The following is a 25,419-nucleotide window of genomic DNA, read 5'->3' as shown; positions in this document are numbered from 1 at the left end:
TTTGTTGGTAGCAATATGAAACCAGGTAAAATTAAGAAAGAGATTAACGAAGTGTTTTGTCTGATGTGTAATATTTGAAGGGAGTGAATCATAGTCATTTAAAACTAAAGAAGGAAAAAATACTCTTTTAGCTTTCAACTGCGGTTGTGGAAATAAGCTAAAAAGGAAAGTGGGTTCACAGAATGACGAATTAAGAAGCACTTCTAAGAACAGGAGAGGAAAGAAAACTATTGGGCATGATAATAATGAGCAAAACATCTTGGCTGGGACTCGACAGTTCGACGTCTGAACATAATAAACTAAGGTGAGTTCTCAATAAAAGCAATTGAGAACTCACTCTGTTATTTCATGTACTTTAAATAGTTTACCTCAGATGTTCAGTCCCCCTCCGTAACCAAGTGGTCAACGCCACAGACCATTATCCTGGAGACGTCGGTTCTATCCTCCATACTGCCAGGGATTTTTCCTTGGTGGGAGGACTGGACCGGTGTGCACTCAGCCTCGTGAAGCCAATTGAGGAGCTGCTCGAATGAGAGGTAGCGGCTCCAGGGTCGTAAGCTCGACAACGGCTGTGAGTGTGATATACTGAGCCCTTGCCCCTCCATACTGCATCCGATGACAGATGTGTGGAGATGACACGATGGTCGGTCAGTTATCGAGTGGTTTTCAGGACCTGATCTAATCGCGTTGTTTCCTTTTTTTTTTTTTTACCTTAAATGGTACCGAGTTCTTACGTGGAAATCCGCCGACGAAATTAATGTCATTGAGAAGGATGTCCCTCTTCCCTAGAGTTAATCTCGTCGTATTTGGTGCACTATTTGCACGGTTTGGAAAATTTTATTTTGTTATTTAACTCCATCTCCCAGGCGATGAAATAATTTCTGAAATCTACCTATCAAGTGTATCCTACTCCACCTCTTCCGAGCCGATTGCTGGTTCCAGTCTACATTATCCCTGCATAACTGCAATCTTATTCGCCTCGTACCATCGTTATGTCCTCTCTTGAACCTTCCCAATAATCAACACAGATCTTTTTTATATCATTTCCTGTCTAATCCCAGCTGTATTCAAACACATTCCCTAGATATTGTTGCAGAGTCTACGCCATCATTCTCACAGAATTCAAGGCTAGATTCATCAGCAAAATTTCACCAAGCTTCAGATGATTGTTTTTATTCTTGTCTGTATATTTTCCATTGTTTTATTAAAAATACTAAAGAGGGCTGACATGGTCACTGCAGCACGTCCCCTACATCTCCATCTGCATCCCCATCTTTATTCACTGCCAGAGAAAGAAGCGAGGCACCCAGAAGACATAGCTGGATGTCAACGTATCTTCGTACATGTACACAGCCATCAGAGTCCATTAATGTTCTTTGTGTTTCATGTAGTTAGTATTTCGTGTAGTTACGATTCCTGACAGGGTATATAAGGGGCGTGAACAGCTTCAGACATTGAGTGATCACTGTGAAGGATACGTAGATGCCGGGTACTCGTGTGACACGGCGTTATTAGCACCTGACAAAGTTCGAAAGGGGCCTTATTGTCGGTCTCCATTTGGCCATCTGGTCGAGTTGTGTAATGTCCAGATTTGAGGGGCATTCGGATGTGACTATGGTCTGATGTTGGACTGCATCGGAACGTGTTGATGTTCCAGTCGACCCCGTCTGACCACCACAAGGGAGGATCGCTGTATTGTGTACGAAGAACATCGTAATCCCTTCACATCACCAAGAATTGGCAATGGACTCGCTGTAACATTCTGTGTCTTGTCGGGCCACTGATCAGGGAATACCTGGAGCCGGACTACGGAATTAACGTCCAATATGTACGCTGCCATTAACTCTACAACAGAAACGACTGCGTTTGGAACGAGGCCATAACTGAGAATCATGGAGTCCTGATGAATAGGATCAGACTGTTCAGTGATGTGTCGCGCTTCTCCATTACCCCAGATTTCTATCGTCGGCTGCTGAATATGATGGCGACATAGGTTTAGGTCCCATTCTTCTAACATTTTGGAGAGGCACTGTAGTTTCACTCGTGACTTCATTGTGTGGGAAGCCATCATGTATGACTTCAGGTCATGGCTGATAGTGAATGAGGAGCTCTGTTGGGATAACAGTACACCACAGACACTCTGCGTCTGCTTAAGTTACCTATCAAGTGACGGCATCGTGGTGCCATTTTTCTACAGCACTGCTCGTCCACACATGCGCCGCGTATCTGTGAACTGTCTGCGCGATGCTGAGGTACTTCCACAGTCAGCAATATCACCAGACATATACGTCCGCCCCCGGTAGCTGAGTGGCCAGTGCGACTGAATGTCAATCCTAAGGGCCCGGGTTCGATTCCCGGCTGGGTCGGAGCTTTTCTCCACTCAGGGAAGGGTGTTGTGTTGTCCTAATCATCATAATTTCATCCCCACCGACGCGCAAGCCGCCGAAGTGGCGTCAAATCGAAAGACTTGCACCCGGCGAATTGTCTACCAGACGGGAGGCCCTAGTCACTAGACATTTACATTTGTTTATCAGATACAGGGCGTTTCAAAAAGAAAGAGCAGATTTCAAACATTTATTTCTCAAAAACTACAAATGATAGAAACACAATTCAAACGTTTCTTGTCAGAGAAAGGTTCAAAGTTTTTCAATGGTCCGCGCAGAAGTTCCATGCAAATCCGCAGTGGCGCTGGCGTTTGTTTGTAGGAAAATGGCGACGACACCACAGGAACGATCATTTTGTGTGCTGCAATTTGCAAAGTTAGAGTCCATTGTTGGTGTGCAACGTGCATTCCGCCGTCAATTCAACAAACAGCCGCCTCGTCATAAGCAAATTTATGAGTGGCATCACAGATTCGTAGAAGATGGTTGCATCTGCAAGCGAAAAAGCACGGGTCGTCCACGCACATCGGATGAAAATGTCGAGCGTGTCCGTGCAGCTTACGAAAGGAGCCCTAGAAAATCCACGACACGGGCAAGTCACGAACTAAACATGTCTAAAACAACGGTATGGCGCGTTCTGAGTAAGCGTCTGCACATGAAGCCGTACAAACTGCAGTTATTGCAAGCATTGCGTCCTGACGACCACAACAAAAGGTTCGAATTTTCAACTGCAATTCTACAGGACATGGAAGAGGACAATTTTGCCGAACGATTAATTTTTTCAGATGAATCAACGTTTCACATTTCTGGTAAAGTTAATCGGCATAACGTACGAATTTGGGCGAGTGAAACTCCGAGGGACGTTATTCAACATGAAAGAGACTCACCAAAGGTTAACGTCTTTTGTGCAATTTCGGTAAACAAAGTTTATGGACCTTTCTTTTTCATGGAGAAAACTATCACAGGAACCATTTACCTGGACATGTTAGAAAACTGGCTATTTCCTCAACTTCAGGAAGATTCAAATCACTTCATCTTCATGCAAGATGGCGCCCCACCACACTTCTCTGAACCTGTACGACGGTACCTAAATAACACCATTCCAGGACGGTGGATTGGAAGAGCAGGAGCACAAGATCAATGTCATCGTCTGTGGCCTCCCAGGTCACCAGACCTTACTCCCTGCGATTTTTATTTGTGGGGGTACATAAAGGACTGTGTTTATGTCCCACCTATGCCCGCTACTCTTCAAGAGGTACGACATCGAATTGTTGCGGCCGTGAATTCGGTAACTAAAGACCAGTTGCGTCGTGTGTGGCAAGAAATGAGATACCGGTTTGATATTTGTCGTGTAACAAATGGTGCTCATATTGAGGTACAGTTTTGATATTTGTTGTGTAACATTTGGTACTCATATTGAGTGAAGGACCGTTGGAATTGTGTTTCTATCATTTGTAGTTTTTGAGAAATAAATGTTTGAAATCTGCTCTTTCTTTTTGAAACGCCCTGTATATACGCCATGGAACAGGTGTGAGACCAGGTCCGACGCAAACATCGTCTCAGTGATAGTATCTAAGATATCAAGGACCAATTACGAGACCGAGTGGTTCTTGGCGCTTCAGTCTGGAACCGCGCTACCGCTACAGTTGCAGTTTCGAATCCTGCCTCGGGCATGGATGTGTGTGATGTCCTTAGGTTAGTTAGGTTTAAGTAGTTCTAAGTTCTAGGGGACTGATGACCTCAGATGTTAAGTCCCACAGTGCTGAGAGCCATTTGAACCAATTTTGGGTCAATTTACCTCAGGAGAGGAGATAACTGCTTTCTGACACCCGTTCCTACCAAATCAGTAAGTCCAAGCTACCAACAGGCTAGAAGGCACTAGGCGTATTTTAGTGTTTATTCAAAAATGTTTTTCAGACCAAAATTCTCGCCGCCAGTATTATAGTGCTAACTTCAGTGGCCTACGTGCCGGACTGAGGCAACACCCTAGCATAAAAACAGTGTGCTCTGGTAATCGGAACCCTTAGGAAGTCACACACATTTGAACATTTTTGAAGCTCTCTGTGGTCTCGGTTCTCAGTTCGTTAAGATGTCGATTTTCAGACTCTGTTCCATCACTGTTCAACTAGCAGGACTATCCTGACTGGCTGGTGGTTTGATCACAAACTCCAGGGCGCACCCTACTGCACTCCAAACTGGCTAACCTAAGTCACACTTTACCTTTTGAACCTTATGGTTTATTTCTATATATTTACGACGGCCATAACAGCTCTGACACCTGCAGAAGTCCATACATCCTGGCCATATGAGGGACAACGACATACTGATGAGTAGGTTCATATTGCCAAGAGTTTTATAAATCTGACTGGACTTCGTAATTACAGTAGTAGCACAACATAACAACTCAGTCCATAAATTATCAAAATTTGATTTTATTCTGTTATTGTTGCATCAACATCATATTTCAATAGTGGTACAAGTCCATTTTTGTTCATTTTGTGATACAGAGTCCTGAAGTTAAATGAGTACTGAAAAATCTGCAGATGAGATATCAGAAATATTCAATCATATGACTACTTGCTAGAGATGAACCTTTCTTTCTGTTTGTTTGGGTCATTAATTTCAGAAGCATTATAGGCAGAAAAGTGGACTTAATGGACTTGTACCACTATTGAAATAAGCCATATCTCTCAGCCCATGAAGTTCCATTTGGTTGCCTCCTCTCCTTCTGGGTTCTTCATTTTATTTGTCAGGCCACTGCACAGTGCATGCCAGAGCTTATTTCTACAGTATTATCTATTTTCTCTCCTATTTCATTCGCCTATTGAACGAAAGAAAAAAGATTCTCCTTGTGGCTCTGCAATTGCAGGAGAATGGCCACACACTCTTCTCGGATACAGCTTTTCTAAATTTATTCAACTTGGTTCCTCAAGAATCACAAGGTCTTTTATCCAAGGATTTCCATTTCATTTTCCTGAGTATCTGTGCCGCTCTTTGGAATGGGCTATACCGACCAGTTACGTTGTTAGCAACGCGTTACTGAATTCGGTCGATGTCTATTTTACTTTATTTTATTTTTTTTTTTCTGTGTTGAATTTCAATTCCCCCCGAAGGGGGGCGGGCTGGCAGCAGCTTAGCATGCCGCTCTTCAGCCTACAGACTTTATGAGAAATATGAAGAGAATAAATAATAAAAACAGGCGATAAAATCGGAGACTTAAAGAGTAACATGGCGAAAAGAAATCGTGGAACTTAAAACAAAGACCAGAGGGACGATGTAGCTAATAAAATACATACGAAGCAGACAGGTAAAACAATAGACAGACAATTAAAAAAAAAGAACATGGCGACAGTCTGGATTCTGTTCGTAAAAGACATAAAATGCACACCTAGCGACAGCATGGTGTCCGTTCGCAACACGAGAAAGACGAACAACACTGAATAGTCACTGGAACACCGCACGAAAAAGTTGGCAAATGCGACACACCACAGCCGAGAGCAGGTGGGGGGAAACTGGACAGATGAGGGGAAAACAAAAAAAGGGGGGAAAGGAGAGAAAAAGCGAAGAGGAGAACCGGGATAGGAGCTGATGGAGGAGGAGGACCCATAAGAGGGGTGGGGGGCAGACGCGAAAGGGAGTGGGGTAGGCAGAGGAGGGGAATACAAAAGGACTTGGGGGGGAGAAGGGAGGTTGGGAGAGGTTTAGTGGGGAGAAAACAGGACGGAAGGGGGGGAAAGAGGGAGCTCAGGGAAAGGACAGAGGAAAGGAGGGGGAGTGAGGATCAGAGTTGATAGGAGGGATAAATGGAGGGAGAGAGGGCATCATCCGGGAGGGGGAGTAGACGGAAGCCACCTTGGGAAAGGAGATGTAGGGTGTAGAGATGGAGGGTAGGGGGGACACAATGGGGAAGACGTGGCAGGGGGCGGGGATGGGAGAGGAGAGGAGCAACCAGGGGGTGAGGGGGTGCAAGACGGCGGGAGGTGTAAGGGATGTGGATATGTTCGAGGAATAGGAGCAGATGGGGGAAAGGAATGAGATCATAGAGGATCCGTGTGGGGGACGGGAGGCGGATTCGGAAGGCGAGGCAAAGTGCATGATGCTCAAGGATCTGGAGGGACTAATAGAATTTGGGGGGGGGGCAGATATCCAGGCAGGACTGGCATAACAGAGGATGGGACAGATTAAGGATTTATAGGTGTGGAGGATGGTAGAGGGGTGCAACCCCCACGTCCGGCCAGAGAGGAGTTTGAGGAGTCGGAGGCGGTCGTGGGCTTTGGATTGGATGGAGCGGAGATGAGGGATCCAGGTGAGGTGACGGTCAATGGTGAGGCCAAGGTAGGTGAGGGTGGGAGTGAGGCGGACAGGATGTGCGCAAACAGTAAGGGAGAAATCCAGGAGCTGGAAGGAGCGAGTGGTACGACCTATGATGATTGCCTGGGTCTTGGAAGGATTGAGTTTCAGGAGCCACTGGTTACACCATGCAGCAAAAAGGTCAAGGTGAGTCTGGAGAAGGCGTTGGGACCGTTGGAGGGTAGGAGCGAGGGCGAGGAATGCGGTGTCATCAGCATATTGCAAGAGGTGTACTGGAGGGGGGGGGTTGGGGCATATCCGCCGTGTACAGGAGGTAGAGGAGAGGGGAGAGGACAGAGCCCTGGGGCACACCTGCAGAGGGGTAGAAGGTGTGGGAATTGGCATTATGGATGGTAACATAGGAGGGGCGGTGGGAGAGGAAGGAGGCCACCAGACGGATGTAGTTGATAGGAAGGGCATAGGTTTGGAGTTTAAACAGGAGACCGGGATGCCAGACACGGTCGTAGGCCTTTTCGAGGTCAAGGGAGACAAAAATGGCGGAACGACGGGAGTTAAGCTGGTGGGAGAGGAGATGAGTGAGGCGGAGGAGTTGGTCATCAGCAGAGAAGGAAGGTCGAAAGCCACATTGGGTGTTTGGGAGGAGGTGGTGTTGGCGGAGGTGGTGATGGATGCGCCGGGAAAGGATGGATTCCAAGAGCTTGCTGAACACCGATGTGAGACAGATAGGACGATAGGAAGAGGCATCAGATGGAGGCTTGTTGGGTTTGGAGAACATCAGGATACGGGAGGTTTTCCACAGGTCGGGATAGAAGCCAGTGGCAAGGATGACATTGTAGAGGGTGGCAAGGAGTGAAAGGAAGGAGGGAGGGCAGTGTTTGAGGTGGCGGTAGGTAACGCAGTCGTGGCCGGGAGCAGTGTTGCATTTAGTGCGGAGTGTGAGGCTGATGTCCTGTGTAGTGATGGGAGTGTTAAGTTCAGATGGTGGGGTGTGGCCCAAGTACTGGAAGCTAGGAGCAAGGGGAGGAACAGAGGTATTCGTACGGTCCATGACATCAGGGAAGAGGGAATAATCAAAGTGGAGATCATTGGGGATGGAAAAAACATCAGAGAGGTGGGAGGCAAAGTGGTTGGTCTTACTAAGGTTGTCAGGAAAGGGACGGTCATTAAGGAGGAGAGGGTACTGGGGGTGGGGCGGGTCCCAGTAAGGCGGTGGAAAGCAGACCAATACTTGGAAGAGTTTATGGGGAGCGTGGTGTTGACGTGTGTACATGTCTGGCGCCATGCACGGCGTTTCTTCGGAGTAAGCAGGTTGCGGATGTGTCGTTGTACTTGCCGGTGGTGGGTAAGTGTATCCCGGTCACGAGTGCGGAGAAAAGACCGGTAGAGGCGGCGGGACTCTCGAAGCAGAAGGACGGCCTGTGGAGGCAGGGCGGGGTGGTGAGGGTGGATGGCTTTGGTGGGGATATGGGTGGCGACGGCGTCAGACAAGGTCTGGTGCAGGAAAGCAGCAGTGCGAGAGATGTCATCAGGAGATTGGAGGGTAAGGTCATGGCCGTCAACCTGGGTGTGGATGGAGTCCCGGTAGGCATCCCAGTTGGCACGGGAGTAATCATGGACAAGTTTAGGAGGGACGTCAGGGCGGGGAGCGTTGCGGGGATGGCGACCATTAGAGACAGTGAGGAGAACAGGAGCATGGTCACTGCCAATGAGGTCAAGGACATCTGCAGTGATGCGCCCAAGGAGGTTGGGAGAGGCAAGGACCACATCAGGAGTGTTGTTGGATTCGGGTCGGGTGTGCTGAGGCAGGGGAACCAGGTTGCCCTGGAGAATGGTGAGAAACTGATGCCACCACTGGAGGTCAGCAGGATCATGGCTGTGGATATTGAGGTCGGCGGCAAGCATGTAGGTGGAGAAGGTGCAGTCAATGTGGGCCAGGAAATCGTATGGGATTGGGTTGCGAGGGCGGACATAAATGGTGGCACGTGATGGTAAGGGTGGGGAAGAAGAGGCTGAGGGTGAGATGCTCGGCAGGATTGTTAAGGAGAGGTTGGGGCCGGACAGGGAGGTGCTTGAGGTGACCTATAGCAACTCCGCCACGCGCCAGAGGGTACGGATTATCGGTGCGGTGTAGGGTGTAAGGAGCCGTGGAGATGGAGATACGGGTTTGAAGGAAGGTTTCATTTAGGACGAAGGCATCCACGCGGTGCTGATGGAGGGTGTGGAGGAAGAGGAGTTTATGGGTGGGCAGGGAGCGAATGTTGTGGTACAGGATACGGTAGGGTTGTTGTACCATGGGAGGGGAGAGTTAGACGAGGGTGGTGAGGGGGATGAAGGTGAAGTGGGCCTGGTTGTGGGAGTATGTGGCATAGGTGGTAAGATGGAAGATGGAACGGGTAGCGAGGACGATGTGGGAAAGAGTGTGTGAGCGCTGGAAGGGGTGGATGTTTTGGAGCACAATGGTGGTGAAACGGATGATGCCCTCGGCAGTAGGGGGAGGGCGGAACGAGTTGTTGGGGTGGATGGGGTCATCAACAGGACGGATGGGGTCGGTGAGCTCAGGGGTGACTGGTGGAGGTTTCGCTTTACACTTCGAGGAGTAGGTAGGATGTGGTTCATTGCAAGTGTTGCAGGAGGGGGGAGAGGTGAGGTTGGGGCAATTCCTGAGGAAGTGTGAGGCTTTGCAGTGGGGACAAGTAGGAGGGTTCTTGCAGGCAGAGGTAACGTGGTCGTTGTAGGTGAGACAGCGTTGGCAGCGGTAGGATTGGACTGGGGAACGTGAGGGGTCCACCTTATGGCGCTGATTGTAGATGAGGGCTCCCTCGGTGAGGAGGCGGTCAGTAGAGGAGGAGGATTCGGTGAATATCCGCATGAGAAAAGTCGGCCCGGCATCATTGAGGATGCGACGGGCTGAGCGGATTTCAATGTCGGGCCGGGAGTTGAGTTCCGCCAACACCTCAGCCTCCGTGATCACGGGGCTAAGCTTCGTGATCAGTCGATGTCTACTGCTCACCTGTTTTATAAGGACTGCAAACAGTGAAAAACCACTCGAGAATTGATCGAACTGTCGTCTTGTATGCGATTTACTTTACAGATGCACTGCCCTTTCCTAGACCCCAACCAGTACATCTAAGTTTTCGAATCGTCTTTAAGGACCCAAGTTTACTTGTGGCTCGCGTGCCATTTGTTACAGACAGATCTCAAAATAACTCAAGTGTACTATATGCTGTCTGTAGATGCCATCTGCTGCGATGTATTGTAGCCACATTGTCTTGGCAAAACACAAAAAGGGCTTCAAAGGGTGCAGGCCGAACACAGAAAGCATGTAGATACAGGAACCATCGATATAACAGTTGTAAATTGTTGTAGCTGTGTTTGGACAGCACCAGAGCTACAAACTCTAATAGAAAGCACTGATGCTCAAATCGTTATAGGCACTGAAAGTTGGCTAAAGCCGGAGATAAGTTCAATTGAAATTTTTTGCGAAGAGCCTAAACGTGTTCCGAAATAATAGGCTAAACACAGTTGGAGGTGACGTTTTTGCTGCTGTTAGAAGTAGTTTATCTTATCGCGAAATGTAAGTACAGGGTGCGGCAGAACCGACTAAGCAGTTTCTATCGATTGCCGCTGGGGCTGTGGTAGGTGTAGGCAGTTTCACGGGGTCTGCCTTTGTTCAGTCGTTACCCCATTTCAGTGACCAACATGGTCTGGACTGGTGCACATCGTGGTTTTGCCGTTGTAGGCTGTATAGGGTTTTTATTGGTAACGCCATGTGACGCTCTGTATGAAAATCACTAGCTGTGCTGTGTGCAGTCTGTGGCTGGTTTGCATTGTTGTTGGCTATTGTAGTGTTGGGCAGTTGGCTGTTAACAGCGCGTAGCGTTGCGCAGTTGGAGGTGAGCCGCCAGCAGTGGTGGATGTTGGGAGAGAAATGGCAGTGTTTTGAGAGCGGATGATCTGGACGTGTGTCCATCAGAAACAGTAAATTTGTAAGAATGGATGTCATAAACTGCTATATATATTATGACTTTTGAACACTATTAAGGTAAATACATTGTTTGTTCTCTATCAAAATCTTTCATTTGCTAACTATGCCTATCAGTAGTTAGTGCCTTCAGTAGTTTGAATCTTTTATTTAGCTGGCAGTAGTGGCGCTCGCTGTATTGCAGTAGCTTGAGTAACGAAGATTTTTGTGAGGTAAGTGATCTGTGAAAGGTATAGGTTAATGTTAGTCAGGGCCATTTTTGTAGGGATTATTGAAAGTCAGATTCCGTTGCGCTAAAAATATTGTGTCTCAGTTTAAGCACAGTCATGTATAATTTTTCTAAGGGGACGTTTCACCGTTCGCGCGTATTATGAAAACAACAGATCTGTGATCCACACATAACGAGCTTTTCGGCGACAGTTCAACATTCCACGCAACAATGCCGTTCTTAATGCAAACACAATTCGGTCCTGGGTTCGCCAGTTGGAGGAAACTGGTAGCACACTAAGAGTAGATACAGATGGCCGACGCAGATCCATCAGAACGCCAGAAAATGTGCAGCAGGTGAGAACAGCAGTTCAACAATCGCCGCAACGTTCAGCTCGACGACATGCTGTTGCATTGGGGATTTCAGATCCGACTTTGAGAAGGGTTCTGCAATGCGATTTTAAGTTCCATCCTTTCAAAATAATGATTGCTCAAGAATTACGCTCAGCAGACTACGCCAAATGTTTTCTCAGATCCCTCCGAATACAGCGTTCTTCAGCAGTGACGAGGCACATTTTCATGGTTCAAATGGCTCTGAGCACTATGGGACTTAACATCTGAGGTCATCAGTCCCCTAGAACTACTTAAACCTAACTAACCTAAGGACGACACACACATCCATCCCCGAGGCACGATTCGAACCTGCGACCGTGGCAGTCGCGCGCTTCCGGACTGAAGCGTCTAGAACCGCTCGGCCACCGCGGCTGGCCACATTTTCGTCTTAGTGGGTGCGTGAATAAGCAAAACTTTCGCTACTGGGCTGAAAATAACCCCCGAATTATTCATGAACGCAACATTCTCCTGAAGTGCCAGTGTGGTGTGGCATATTACAATTTGGCGTGGTGGGCCCTCATTTTTTTTGAGGAGGGAGGAGTAATTGTAGCAGTGAATTCCACACGCTATGTTTCAATGTTGCAAAATTTTCTGCAACCCAGAATGAACGAGATTGTTGAAGAACATGGTTCCAAAGGGATGGAGCTACTGCTCACACAGCTCGAATTTCACTTGATGTTTCGGTGAAATGTTTCCGGGACGCCTCGTCTCTTTGAGGGGTGATGTCGGGTAGCCTGCGCGGTCACCAGATTTGAGCATTTGTGACTACTTTCTTTGGGGATATCTAAAGGAAAAGGTTTTCAAACTCCGCCCTCACACCCTTCCAGAGTTAAAAGAGCGGATTATTGACGAAGTGAATGCCATACCCCGCGATATGTAAGCAAGAGCTGCTCGAAATTTCAGGGATCGTCTACAACATTGAATTGATGCTGAAGGCCGCCATATTGAGGACACTATTTTCAAAACTAAATGAATGTAAAATGGTATATTATACTAATTTTTCTCTATACATCCAGATTTACTTTTTATTGCTCCTTAAAACTGCTTAGTCGGTTCTGCTGCACCCTGTAGATAGTTCCTGTGAGTTAGTACGGGCAGAGGCCATTCTTGGCAACCGGAATAAAATAATAAATGGATCGTTTTACCGACATCCCTATTCAGATGATGCAATTGCTGAAAGATGTTTGGACAACTTGGTTGTGATATAAATTAACTTAGTATTAAGAAGAGTCTAAATCACGTTATTTTATTTATTTAGTGCCGACCGGTTTCAGCCCATCGCAGGGGCCATCTTCAGGGCGAACATATGGTCGACTGCGGGTGGCGTCACATCTATCGAGGTCTCCTGCCACACCTTGGTAGACTTGACGTCACTAGCAGTCGACCATTTGTTCGCACTAAATAAATAAAAAAAAACGCGATTAAGACTGTTTTCTTAATACTAAATTGCTGAAAGGTATAAGGAAACGTGAGTTTAATTCCAAATATGTACCCAACTCATACAATTATAGTTGGTGGTGACTTTTATTTAGTCTCGATATGTTGGGAAAACACATGTTTAAATCCGGAGGTACGCATAACACATCACCCGAAATTGTGCTAAACGCATTCTGTGAAAATTATTTCTAGCAGTTAACTCATGAGCCAACGCGAATAGTAAACGGTTGTGATAACCAACTTGACCTCTTAGCAGCAATTAATCCTGAGTTAATAAAGAGCATCAAGACGGATACAGAGAATAGTGAACACAGGGTTGTCGAAGCGAGATTGTATATTGTAACCCCCAAATCCTCCCAAAATAAACGAAAAATATACCCATTCGAAAAAGCAGATAAAAATTCACTTGACGCCTTTCTGAGAGACAATCTCCACTCCTTCCAGATTAACGATGTAAGTGTAGACCAGTTGCGGCTTGAATTCAAAGAAATAGTATCGGCAGCAATTGAGAGATTTATGCCAAATAAATTAACAAACGACGGAGCTGGTCGTCCTTGGTAAACAAAACCAGAACACTGTTGCAGAAACAACGAAAAAAACTTGTCAAATTTAAACGGACTCAAAATCTCCAGGCTTGACAGTCTTTTACAGAAGCTCGAAATTTAGCGCGGACTTCAATGTGAGATTCTTATAATAGTTTCCACAACGAAACTTTGTCTCGAAACCTGCAGAGAATCCTAAGAGATTTTGCCCGTATGTGAAGTATGCTAACAGTAAGACACAATCAATGCTTTTTTGCGCGATAGCAATGGAAATACTATCGACGACAGTGCTGCCAAAGCAGAGTTACTAAACACAGCGTTCCGAAATTCCTTCAGCAAAGACCAGAAGTAAATATTCCAGAATTCGAATCAAGAAGAGCTGCAAAGATGCGTAACGTAGAAATAGATATCCTCAGAGTAGTGAAACAACTTAAATCACATAACAAAAGCAAGTCTTCCGGTCCAGACTGTATACTTGTTGGGTTCCTTTCAGAGTACGCTGATACAATAGCTCCATACTTAACAACTATATACAAGCGTTCGCTCGACGAAAGATCCGTACCAAAAGACTGGAAAGTTGCACAGGTCACACCAATACTCAAGAAAGGTAGTAGAGATAATCTACTAAATTACAGGCCCGTATCATTACCGTCAATAAGCAGCAGGATTTTGGAACATATATCGTATTCCAACATTATTGCATTACCTCGAAGAGAGCTGTCTATTGACAGACACTCAACACGAATTTAGAAAACATCGTTCTTCTGAAACCCAACTAACTATTTACTCACACGAAGTGCTGAGTTCTATTGACAAGGGATTTCAAATTGATTCCGTATTTCTAGATTTCCATAAGTCTTTTGACACTGTACCACACAAGTGACTTGTAGTGAAATTGCTTGCTTATGGAATATCGTCTCAGTTATCTGACTTGATTCATGATTTCCTGCCAGAGAGCTCACAGTTCGTAGTAACTGGTGGAAAGTCATCGAGCAAAACAGAAGTGATTTATGGCGTTCTCAGAGGTAGTGCTATAGGCCCTTTCGTGTTCCTTATCTACATAAACGATTTAGGAGACAATCTGAGTAGCCGTCTTAACTTATTTGCGTATGCTGCTGTCGTTTATCAACTAATAAAGTCGTCAGAAGATTCTAACAAGTTGCAAAAGGATTTAGAAAAGATATCTGTATTGTGTAAAAATTCGAAATCGACCCTAAATAACGAAAAGTGTGAGATCATCCACATGAATGCTAAAAGGAATCCGTTAAACTTCATTTACACGATACATCACTCAAATATAAAGGCCGTAAATTCAACTAAATACATAGGAATTACAACTACGAACACATAGAAAAAGTTGTGGGGAAGGCTAACCAAAGACTGCGTTTTACTGACAGGACACTTGGAAAATGTGACAGATCTACTAAAGAGATTGCCTACATTACGCTTGTCCGTCCTCTAATAGAATATTGCTGTGCGGTGTGGGATCCTTACCGGTTAGGACTGACGGAGTGCACGAAGAAAGTTCAAAGAAGGGCTTCACGTTTTGTGTTATCACGAAATAGGGGAGAGAGTGTCACTGAAATGATACAGGATTTGGGGTGGACATCATTAAAACAAAGGCGTTTTTTGTTACGACGGAAACTTCTCACGAAATTTGAATCGCCTACTTTCACCTTCGAATGCGAAAATATTTTGTTGACGCCGACTTACATACGAAGAAACGATCATCATAATAAAATGAGGGAAATCAGAGCCCGCACGAAAAGATGTAGGTGATCGTTTCTTCCGCTCTGTACGAGATTGGAATAATAAAGAATTATTGGGTAGATGACCAGATGAACCCTCCGCCAGGCACTTAAATGTGATTTGCAGAGTATCCATGAAGATGTAGATATATTTAGGTGGTCACCTCTTTAATCAATGTGTCATACTTGATTGCCTTCATGTACTTTCACTTATCGAGCATTTTGATTGTATTTTTACGTATCAAATACCTTCTATTTGAACACGTTTTTATTACTATAGGTCGCATTCTTGTCTGTTTGTTCGGTACAAATTTTGAAATTGATTTTAAACTCACTTTCCAATTAGGTAGAGAGTTGAAACTTTCCACGTAACTGACAACTGAATGAATGACAATGCAATATTAACCAGCTTTCGTGTCTAGTGTATGGCGGAGGGTGCTTTGCGTAGCATTGAGGACGAATGCAGCGACAGTGACATGATTAGTTCTGTAAAGAAGCATAAGGCGGCAATATTATCAAGTAATTCCGACAATAACTATGAAGCTGATTAAATATCTTCAACATTTCACGGCCCTGTCAGCAACTGTGTAAATATTAATTTTAATTTTAATAATTAACAGCCTCAGTTGCAACGCTTACCTTGAATTTACCTAGGTTTCAATCGGGAAAACCCAACCTTCTTAAGAATAACAGTACCTACCGTTTGTCCATAGTGGACATCGTCAAGCTAAAACTACAAATCCATAAATCATCGTCAGACTATAAAACTTATCTGGAACTGCCTCGGCCACACTTCGCGACCGCGATGTGGCAGCCACTAGTACCAACAACTCCAGTGCCATGAACAGATGGCCTAAATTTCTCAGTTGAGGATTCATAGCACGGACAGCTCAATCGAGGTGGTACCATAGATTTAAGACTGGGTTTTAATCCGGGGAGTTTCGTAGACAGGGTTGTTGTTGTTGTTGTGGTCTTCAGTCCAGAGACTGATTTGATGCAACTTACCATTCTACTCCATCCTGTGCAAGGTTCTTCATCTCCCAGTACCTACTGCAACCTACATCCTTCTGAATCCGTTTAGTGTATTCATCTCTTGGTCTCCCTCTGCGATTTTTACCCTCCACGCTGCCCTCCAATATTAAATTGGTGATCCCTTGATGCCTCAGAATATGCCCTACCAACCGATCCCTTTTTCTTGTCAAGCTGTGCCACAAATTTCTCTTCTCTCCAGTTCTATTCAATACCTCCTCATTAGTTATGTGATCTACCCATCTAATCTTCAGCATTCTTCTGTAGCACCACATTTCGAAAGCTTCTTGTCTAAACTATTTATCGTCCACGTTTCACTTCCATACATGGCTATACTCCATACAAATACTTTCAAAAATGACTTCCTGACACTTAAATCTGTACTCGATGTTAACAAATTTCTCTTCTCCAGAAACGCTTTCGTTGCCATTGCCAGTCTACATTTTATGTCCTCTCTGCTTCGACCATCATCAGTTATTTTGCTCCCCAAATAGCAAAACTTATTTAATACTAAGCGTCTCATTTCCTAATCTAAATCCCTCAGCATCACCCCATTTAATTCGACCACATTCCATTATTCTCGTTTTGCTTTTGTTGATGTTCATCTTATATCCTCCTTTCAAGACCATGTCCATTTCGTTCAGCCGCTCTTCCAGGTCCTTTGGTGTCTCTGACAGAATTACAATATCATCGGCAAACCTCAGAGTTTTTATTTCTTCTCTATGGATTTTAATTCCTACTCCAAATTTTTCTTTTGTTTCCTTTACTGCTTTCTCAGTATACAGATTGAATAACATCGGGGAGAGGCTACAACCCTGTCTCACTCCCTTCCCAACCACTGCTTCCCTTTCATGTCCCTCGACTCTTATAACTGCCATCTGGTTTCTGTACAAATTGTAAATAGCCTTTCGCTCCCTGTATTTTACCCCTTTTACCTTCAGAATTTGGAAGAGAGTATCCCAGTCAACATTGTCGAAAGTTTTCTCTAAGTCTACAAATGCTAGAAACGTAGGTTCGCCTTTCCTTAATCTATTTTCTAAGATAAGTCGTAGGGTCAGTATTGCCTCTCGTGTTCAAACATTTCTACGGAACCGAAACTGATCTTCCCCAAGGTCGGCTTCTACCAGTTTTTCCATTCGTCTGTAAATAATTCTTGTTAGTATTTTGCAGCAGTGGCAATACAGGGTAATACAGTAAAATCATCCTGATCCTCTTCAAACCACGTACATACACGGTGAACTGTGTTACATGTTGTGTTGTCCTCCTGATGGATCCCGTCATGCTGAGGAAAAACCAACTGCAAGTAAGGGTGGAGATGCCCGCCTGGTTAGCCGAGCAGTCTGACGCACGGCTTTCCGGGCGGGAAGGAGCGCCTGGTCCCCGGCACGAATCCGCCTGGCGGCCTTGTGTCGAGGTCCGGTGAGCCAGCCAGACTGTGGATGGTTTTTAGGCGGTTTTCCAGCTGCCTCGACGAATGCGGGCTGGTTTCCCTTATTCCACCTCAGCTACACTATGTCGGCGATTGTTGCGCAAACAGGTTCTCCATGTACGCATACACCACCACTACTCTACCACGCAAAGATAGGGGTTACACTCGTCTGGTGCGAGACGCTCCCTGGGGGGTCCACCGGGGGCCGAACTGCACAATAACCCTGGGTTCGGTGTGGTGCGGCGGAGGGGTGAAGTGGACTGCGGTAGTCGTCATGGGGTTGTGGACCACTGCAGCTGCGGTGGGGACAGATCCTCTCCGTCGTTTGGTTCAAATGGCTCTGAGCACTATGGGACTTAACTTCTAAGGTCATCAGTCCCCTAGAACTTAGAACTACTTAAACCTAACTAACCTAAGGACATCACATACTTCCATGCCCGAGGCAGGATTCGAACCTGCGACCGTAGCGGTCGCGCAGTTCCAGACTGAAGCGCCTAGAACCGCTCGGCCACTCCCGCCGGCTTCTCCGTCGTTTCAAGGTCCCCGGTTCACATACAATACCAGACATACAAAGGGTGGAGATGTCCCCCAAAGATAGATGTATAGTTGCGTTGATCCATTGCGCCTTCCAGAATGACTAAATCACCTGGGCAATGCCACGAAAACATTTTCCAGACCATAACCCTCCCTCCTCGAGCTTGGACCCTTCTGACAACTGCTGCAGGCATCTACTTTCAGACGTTTGTCACTGTACTTGCCAACGGCCATCTGTCCAAAGGAGCATAAAATGTGATTTATTTGGAAAGGCCACCTTTCAGAATTCATGGACGTCCGGTTGTGGTACTGGCATGCAAATACCAGCTTCTGTCATTGATTAACTGCAGTCAGCATGGAAGCATGAACCAGGTGCCTTCTGTGAAGGCTCATACACAGTAATGTCCGCTGAACAGTCGTTGAGGAGAAACAGTTGGTAGCCCCTTGATCCATCTGGGCGTCCAGTTACTGAAAAGCTGTCTGTCTATTCGTCTGTACATATCTCTGCAGCCATCGTTCACCCCTGTCACCTATTGCCTTTGGTACACCACAGTTGCCTCTGTGCTGGTTTCGGATAGCGCCATATTGCCATGCAAAGTATACGAGGTGCGACAATAAAGTAATAAGGCTGATGTGAAAAAAAAAGTTGCTTACCGTTTTAGTCTAGTTTAGTGTTGTCTCCTTCACAGTAGCTCCCTTCTGATTGCACACACATTTTCCAGCGCTTCTGCCATTGATGGTAACGTTTATGGAACTCATCTTCTGTAATATCCTCCAAGACTCTCGTCACAGCTTTTTGGACTCTTGTTTTGTTTGAAAATGGTGTCCCTTGACCGCCGTTGTGACTCTTGGACATAAAAAAAAGTTGCATGGAGCGATATCTGACGAATAAGGTGGCTGTTGTTGAACTAAAATTTGTTTTGAGGTTAAAAATTGCTGTACTGACAGAGCAGCATGGGATGGCGCATTATCGTGATGCAGAATCCAATTATCAGCAATGTTGGCACCGGACACGAAGAACCCTTTTACGAAGTCTTTCTAAAATTTCTTTGTGGTAATATTGGTTAACTGGTTGTCCAGGAGGCACCCACTCTTTATGAACAATTCCCTTGGAATCAAAGAAGCACACAAGCATGCATTTGACTTTTGACTTTGACATGCGAGCTTATTTTGGTCTGGGTGATCCCTTTGAGCACCATGGCGAACTTTGGAGTTTTGTCTCTGAATCGTACTGAAAAAACCAACTTTCACCACCAGTGATAACACGGTTCTGAACTGATTTCCGTTTGCTCTAACAGATCGGCTGCCACATTTTTCCATGTTTCTCGCTGTTGTGGTGTGAGATTTTTGGGGATGATTTTTGCACAAATCTTTCTCATACCAAGATCTTCAGTTATTATTAGATGAACCGTTTCTCAATTGATGTTCAGTTCTTCTGCAATCATTTTCAAGGATAATCGTCTATAAGATCGTACGAATTCACGCACCCTGGCCAAGTTGACATCTGTCCGTGAGGTTGATAGTCTTCATCTTCATCTTCAACATTCGTTCTACCTTCACTAGACATTTTATGCCAATGAAAAACTTGAGCTCTTGACATAACCTCCTCCCCAAAAGCCTTCCAAAGCTTACCGTAAGTTGTCGTCGCGATTTCACCCAATTTAACGCAAAAAGAAATGTCATACCGTTTCGCAATATTATGCGGTTCCATTTCCGTGACGAGAGACACAAACACGTGTTAAATTATTAGAGCATAACTCACGACTGAGCTGTTGCATCAATGTGCCGCTTGGACTAGAAGCAGCTTATAGACCGAGGTCAAAGATGTTGTGCGTACGCAAGCCTGCAGGGTTGCCACATCTTGCAAAGAAAATCAGTCTCATTACTTTATTGTCGCACCTCGTACATTGACCGCACTGGCATTCAAACAGTGTCCAAACTTAGCCATTTCGGAAATGCTCCCACCCTTGGCCCGAAAGCTAATGACCGTGCCCTTTTGGAAGTCAGATAAGTTACTCCGTTTCGGTATTACGAGAACGACTGCCCTGTTTTCAGCATCCCCCTCCCCCCCCCCCCCCCCCCGATACGCTTTATGTACCCTGCACTGCCAGTGCTGCCACCTGCCGTCTGTTGGTGGTTATTGCACTTTGACTCTCGAAATAGGTGGTGACCTCATTAGTGTGACTGGACCACGTGTAAAGATCGCATATCTCTGCTAAACATAATTTGAAAAAACGTGGACATGACCTATTTTCCAACTCACCAATCCGTTACGGAGTCTCGTTTTCGATCCGCTCAAATATTTGACCAAAAATAAAAAAAGACTTACCGAGGGAGGAGATGGCGTTGCCCAGGACGTTGGCGACGGGGAAGATGGTGAAGAAGACGCCGAAGAAGCGCACCTGGACGTCGTCGTCGCGCTGCCCGGCGAGGCTGGCGAAGCGGCGGGCGGCGGCGGTGAGGTAGGAGCACTTGGCGCACCAGAGCGGGCCGCCGCCCAGCCCCACCAGGGCCGCCGCCGGCAGCAGGGAGCCGCGCGTCGCCCAGAACTGCGCCGCCAGGTACGGCGTGTAGACCGCCATGCTCGCCACCAGCGTCCACTTGCAGCCCAGCCGCCTGCCAACAAGGGGCGGCGCTGCACTCTGTGCACTCGAAGGCAAAGCACTTGCATTGAAGTTATAAAGCCCGGCTTTATAACACAGGACTGGAAGCAGAGACTTGTGGTTTCTAATATAATATGCGTGAACTACACTACTGGCCATTAAAATTGCTACACCAAGAAGAAATGCAGATGATAAACGTGTATTCATTGGACAAATATATTATGCTAGAACTGACATGTGACTACATTTTCACGCAGTTTGGGTGCATAGATCCTGAGAAATCAGTACCCAGAATAACCACCTCCGGCCCTAATAACGGCCTTGATACACCTGGGCATTGAGTCAAAGAGAGCTTGGATGGCGTATACAGGTACAGCTGCCCATGCAGCTTCAACACGATACCACAGTTACCGTTGGTGTATTGTGACGAGCCAATTACTCGGCAACCGTTGACCAGATGTTTTCAATTGGTGAGAGATCTGGAGAATGTGCTGGCAACGGCAGCAGTCGAACATTTTCTGTACCCAGAAAGGCCCGTACAGGGCCTGCAACATGCGGTCGTGCATTATCCTGTGAAATGTAGGATTTTGCAGGGATCGAATAAAGGGCAGAGCCACGGGTCGTAACACATCTGAGATGTAACGTCCACTGTTCAAAGTGCCGTCATTGCGGACAAGAGGTGACCGAGACATGTAAACAATGGCACACCATGCCATCACGCCGGGTGATACGCCAGTATGGCGATAACGAATACACGCTTCCAATGTGCGTTCACCGCGATGTCACCAACAAGCATGCGACCATCATGATACTGTAAACAGAAACTGGATTCATCCGAAAAAATGACGTTTTGCCATTCTTGCACCCACGTTCGTCGTTGAGTACACCATTACAGGCTCTCCTGTCTGTGATGCAGCATCAAGAGTAACCGCAGCCATGGTCTATGAGCTGACAGGCCATGCTGCTACAAACGTCGAACTGTTCGTGCAGATGGTTGTTTTCTTGCAAACGTCCCCATCTGTTGGCTCAGGGATCGAGACGTGGCTGCACGATCCGTTACAGCCATGTGGATAAGATGCCTGTCATCTCGACTTCTAGTGATACGACGCCGTTGGGATCCAGCACGGCGTTCCGTATTACCCTCCTAAACCCACCGATTCCATATTCTGCTAACAGTCATTGGATCTCGACCAACGCGAGCAGCAATGTCGCGGTACGATAAACCGAAATCGCGATAGGCTACAATCCGACCTTTATCAAAGTCGGAAACGTGATGGTACGCATTTCTCCTTCTTACCCGAGGCATCACAACAACGTTTGTCCAGGCAATGCTGGTCAACTGCTGTTTGTGTATGAGAAATCGGTTAGAAACTTTCCTCATGTCAGCACGTTGTAAGTGTCGCCACCGGCGCCAACCTTGTGTGAATGCTCTGAAAAGCATATGACAGCATCTTCTTCCTATCGGTTAAATTTCACGTCAGTAGCACATCATCTTCGTGTTGTAGCAATTTTAGTGGCCAGTAGTGTAGTTGTGAATGCGTGACAGATGGCAGCACTGTGCGGCGCACTGCGGCAGCGGCGAGAGTGAGAACTGTTTTTGATAATATTTCAAAAAGCAGTGTTTTCATTACAAGAACAGCGTGTAATCGTTCCTGTTCTCCATTTGTGTTGTGTGACACCAATTAAAATTCATCGCTACTTGAATGAAATGTGCGGTGATGGACTCACGAATGCTTTGAATGTGTACTCGTGGGCGCAAAATTCAAAGGAGGCAGAGAAGGAGGAGAAGCGCAATCTGGTACCGCGCGCCGCGGAATTTGAATCCCCGCCAGACGTCATGGACGTCGGAGACCCCTAGAGGTCTCTGCATCATTGCGCCGTAAGCTGTGGCGGCGCGCGCCTCCTAGCCTGCATTTAGTGTGAGGGCGCCACAGTGGAACACTTGGTTCCAACAGCCAATAGCGGCGCCCCCGATAGAATATTTAAGCGCCTGCCTCTCACTCAACCAGAGTCCACCGGTTACTACCCTGACCTGTGGAAAACCTCCCGTATCCTCATGTTCCTTAAACCTGGCAAACCGCCGTCCGCTGTCTCCTCCTACCGTCCCATCAGCCTTACCTCGGTCTTCAGCAAGGTCCTGGAATCTGTCCTCACCTGACGCATCCACCAGCATCTCCGCCAGTACCGCCTCCTTCCCGTTACCCAGTGTGGCTTTCGACTGTCCTTCTCTTCCGACGACCTTCCCCTTCACCTCACTCATCTACTTTCCGAACAGCTTAATTCTCGTCGCTCCGCAATCTTCCTCTCCCTGGACCTCGAACGTGCTTATGACCGCGTATGGCATTCCGGTCTCCTCTTCAAGCTCCAAACCTTCGCCCTTCCCATTAACGACGTCCGTCTGATCGGCTCCTTTCTCTCCCGCCGTCCTTCCTATGTCACCCTCCATAACTCAGATTCCTACACCTTTTTCCCCTCCGCCGGTGTGCCCCAAGGCTCCGTCCTCTCCCCCCTTCTGTACCTTTTGTACATAGCGGACATGCCGCCGCCGTCACCCCCCATCCACCTTCTCCAGTTTGCCGATGACACTGTCTTCCTTGCCCTTGCCCCCACCCTACAGCGCTCCCAACACCTTTTCCAATCCCATCTTGACCGGTTCACCGCTTGATGCAACCAGTGGCTGCTCAAGGTCAATCCCTCCAAAACCCAGGCGATCATTGTAGGCAAAACCACCCCTTCCTTCCGCCTCCTTGATTTCTATGTCACCATCTATGGCCGTCCTATCGCCCTCACTCCAACCCTTAAGTACCTTGGCGTCACCCTCGACCATCGCCTCTCCTGGACTCCCCACCTCTGGACAATCCAAGCCAAGGCACGCTCCCGACTCAGTCTCCTCAAGCTCCTCTCCAGCCTTACGTGGGGTCTGGACCCCTCCACCATTCTTCACACCTATAAATCCCTCATCCGCCCTATCCTTTGTTATGCCCATCCGACTTGGATCTCCGCCCCCCTACTTTTTACAAATCCCTCCAAATCCTTGAACGCCATGCTCTCCGCCTCGCCTATCGCATCCGTCTCCCCTCCCCTACGTGGCTCCTGTACGATCTCATCCCCTTCCCCCACCTCCTCCTTTTCCTCGAAAGGATACGGATCCTGTACACTTCCCGTAAACTCGATCCTCCTCACCCACTCGTCTCCCCGATCCTCTCCCACCCCCGCCCGCAGCCGCTCCTGTATTCCCACGTCCCACCCGGTCTCCAGATCTCCACCCTCCTCACCCTCTCCCAAGGTGGCTTCCGCCAGCTCCCCCTCCCTGATGATGCCCTCCTCCCCTCCATCTACCCCTCCTACCAACTTTGATCCTCCCTCCCTCTTCCTGTATCTGTTCCTTTGGGCACCCTCCATCCCTCCTCCCCTTCTCACCACTCCTCCCCCGGGCTTCCCCTCCCTTGTTCTTCTACTCCTCCTCCCATCTCCTCAGCCATTGGCATCTCTGTTCTCCCCTCTCCACCCTCTCCACCCGCCCTCACCCTTCTTCCCCTCTTGGCAGGTCCCCGGACTCGCACACGCTACGTGGACTTTCGCGCGCTGGAGATCATCGCCATCTGTGTCTCGTGTGTGTGACGTCGTTTTGTGTTTTTAGTGTCCGCCGTCCCGCTTCTACGTCCACTTGTGCCGTCGGACTCATCAGTGCTATGTGCGCCGTGTCAACGTGTTTTCAGAGTCGTCCGCGTCGAGTGTGAATGGCTCCGTGTTTTTTTTTTGTGTATCTGTGACCACTATTTCTTGCCCGTCACTATGTTCATTTTACTTCTCCATTATTGTACTGTTATCGTCAACACTGTGGCTGAAGAGCGACGTAGTATGCCGCTGCCAGCCTACCTGATTGTTTCAGGTGTTAAAATCCCAATAAAGAAAAAAAAAAAACTCAGCCAGATGTCCCCCCTTCCCTCCATCTCTACACCCTTCATCTCCTTTCCCAACGTGGCTTCCATCAACTCCCCCCTCCCGGATGATGCCCTCTCTCCATTCATCTATCCCTCCTATCAACTCTGATCCTCACCCCCCCTCCTTTCCTCCGTCCTTTCCCTGGGCTCCCTCTTCCCCCCCTTCCATCCTGTTTTCTCCCCGCCTAACCTCTCCCTACCTCCCTTCTCCCTGCCCCCCAAGTCCTTTTGTATTTCCCCTCCTCTGCCTTCCCCCCTCCCTGTCACGTCTGCCCAGCACCCCCCACTTCTCTCATGGGTCCTCATCCTCCATCGGCTCCTTTCCCCCCTTCCTCCCCCCCTTCGCTTTTCCTCTCCTTCCCCCCTTTTTTATTTTCCCATCATCTGTTCAGTTTCCTCCCACCTGCTCTCGGCTGTGGTATGTCATATTTGCCAACTTTTTAGTGCAATGTTCCAGTGAATGTTCAGTGTTGTTCGTCCTTCCAAAGTGTTGCGAACAGAAACCACGCTGTCGCTGGGTGTGAATTTTATATCTTTTGCGAACAGAAAGCAGACTGTCGCCATGTTTTTTTAATTGTCTCTATATATTATTTTACCTGTCTGCTTCATATGTATTTTATTAACATCATCATCTCTTTGGTCTATGTTTTAAGTTCCACGTTTTTTTTCGCCATGTTACCATTTAAGTATCCGATTTTATCGTCTGTTTTTATTATTTATTATTTTCATCTTTTTAAAACAAAGTCTGTAGGCTGAAGAGCAGCATACTAAGCTGCTGCCAGCCCGCCCCCTTTGGGGGGAATCGAAAATCAATAAAGAAAAAAAAAAAAAAGAAACTCAGCCAGAGAGTCTAATCTTGTGTACGTCTCTGGCCACATC

At 47.1% G+C, this 25,419-nt stretch overlaps 1 protein-coding gene across 1 annotated transcript in view; it reads right to left on the bottom strand.

Moving 5' to 3' along the window:
* The window catches only part of LOC126467648 (protein unc-93 homolog A-like), a 345,755-nt gene that overhangs the window by 168,579 nt on the left and 151,757 nt on the right, over window positions 1-25,419 (bottom strand). Inside the window, exon 2 of the mRNA XM_050096484.1 lies at window positions 20,323-20,609. Coding sequence (XP_049952441.1) covers window positions 20,323-20,609 — 287 coding nt within the window. The remainder of the gene's footprint in view (window positions 1-20,322; window positions 20,610-25,419) is intronic.

Source organism: Schistocerca serialis, chromosome 1, assembly GCF_023864345.2.
Source record: "Schistocerca serialis cubense isolate TAMUIC-IGC-003099 chromosome 1, iqSchSeri2.2, whole genome shotgun sequence".
Taxonomy (NCBI): domain Eukaryota; kingdom Metazoa; phylum Arthropoda; class Insecta; order Orthoptera; family Acrididae; genus Schistocerca; species Schistocerca serialis.
Note: the sequence above shows the minus strand (reverse complement) of the source record. Positions and strands in the feature narration are given on the sequence as shown.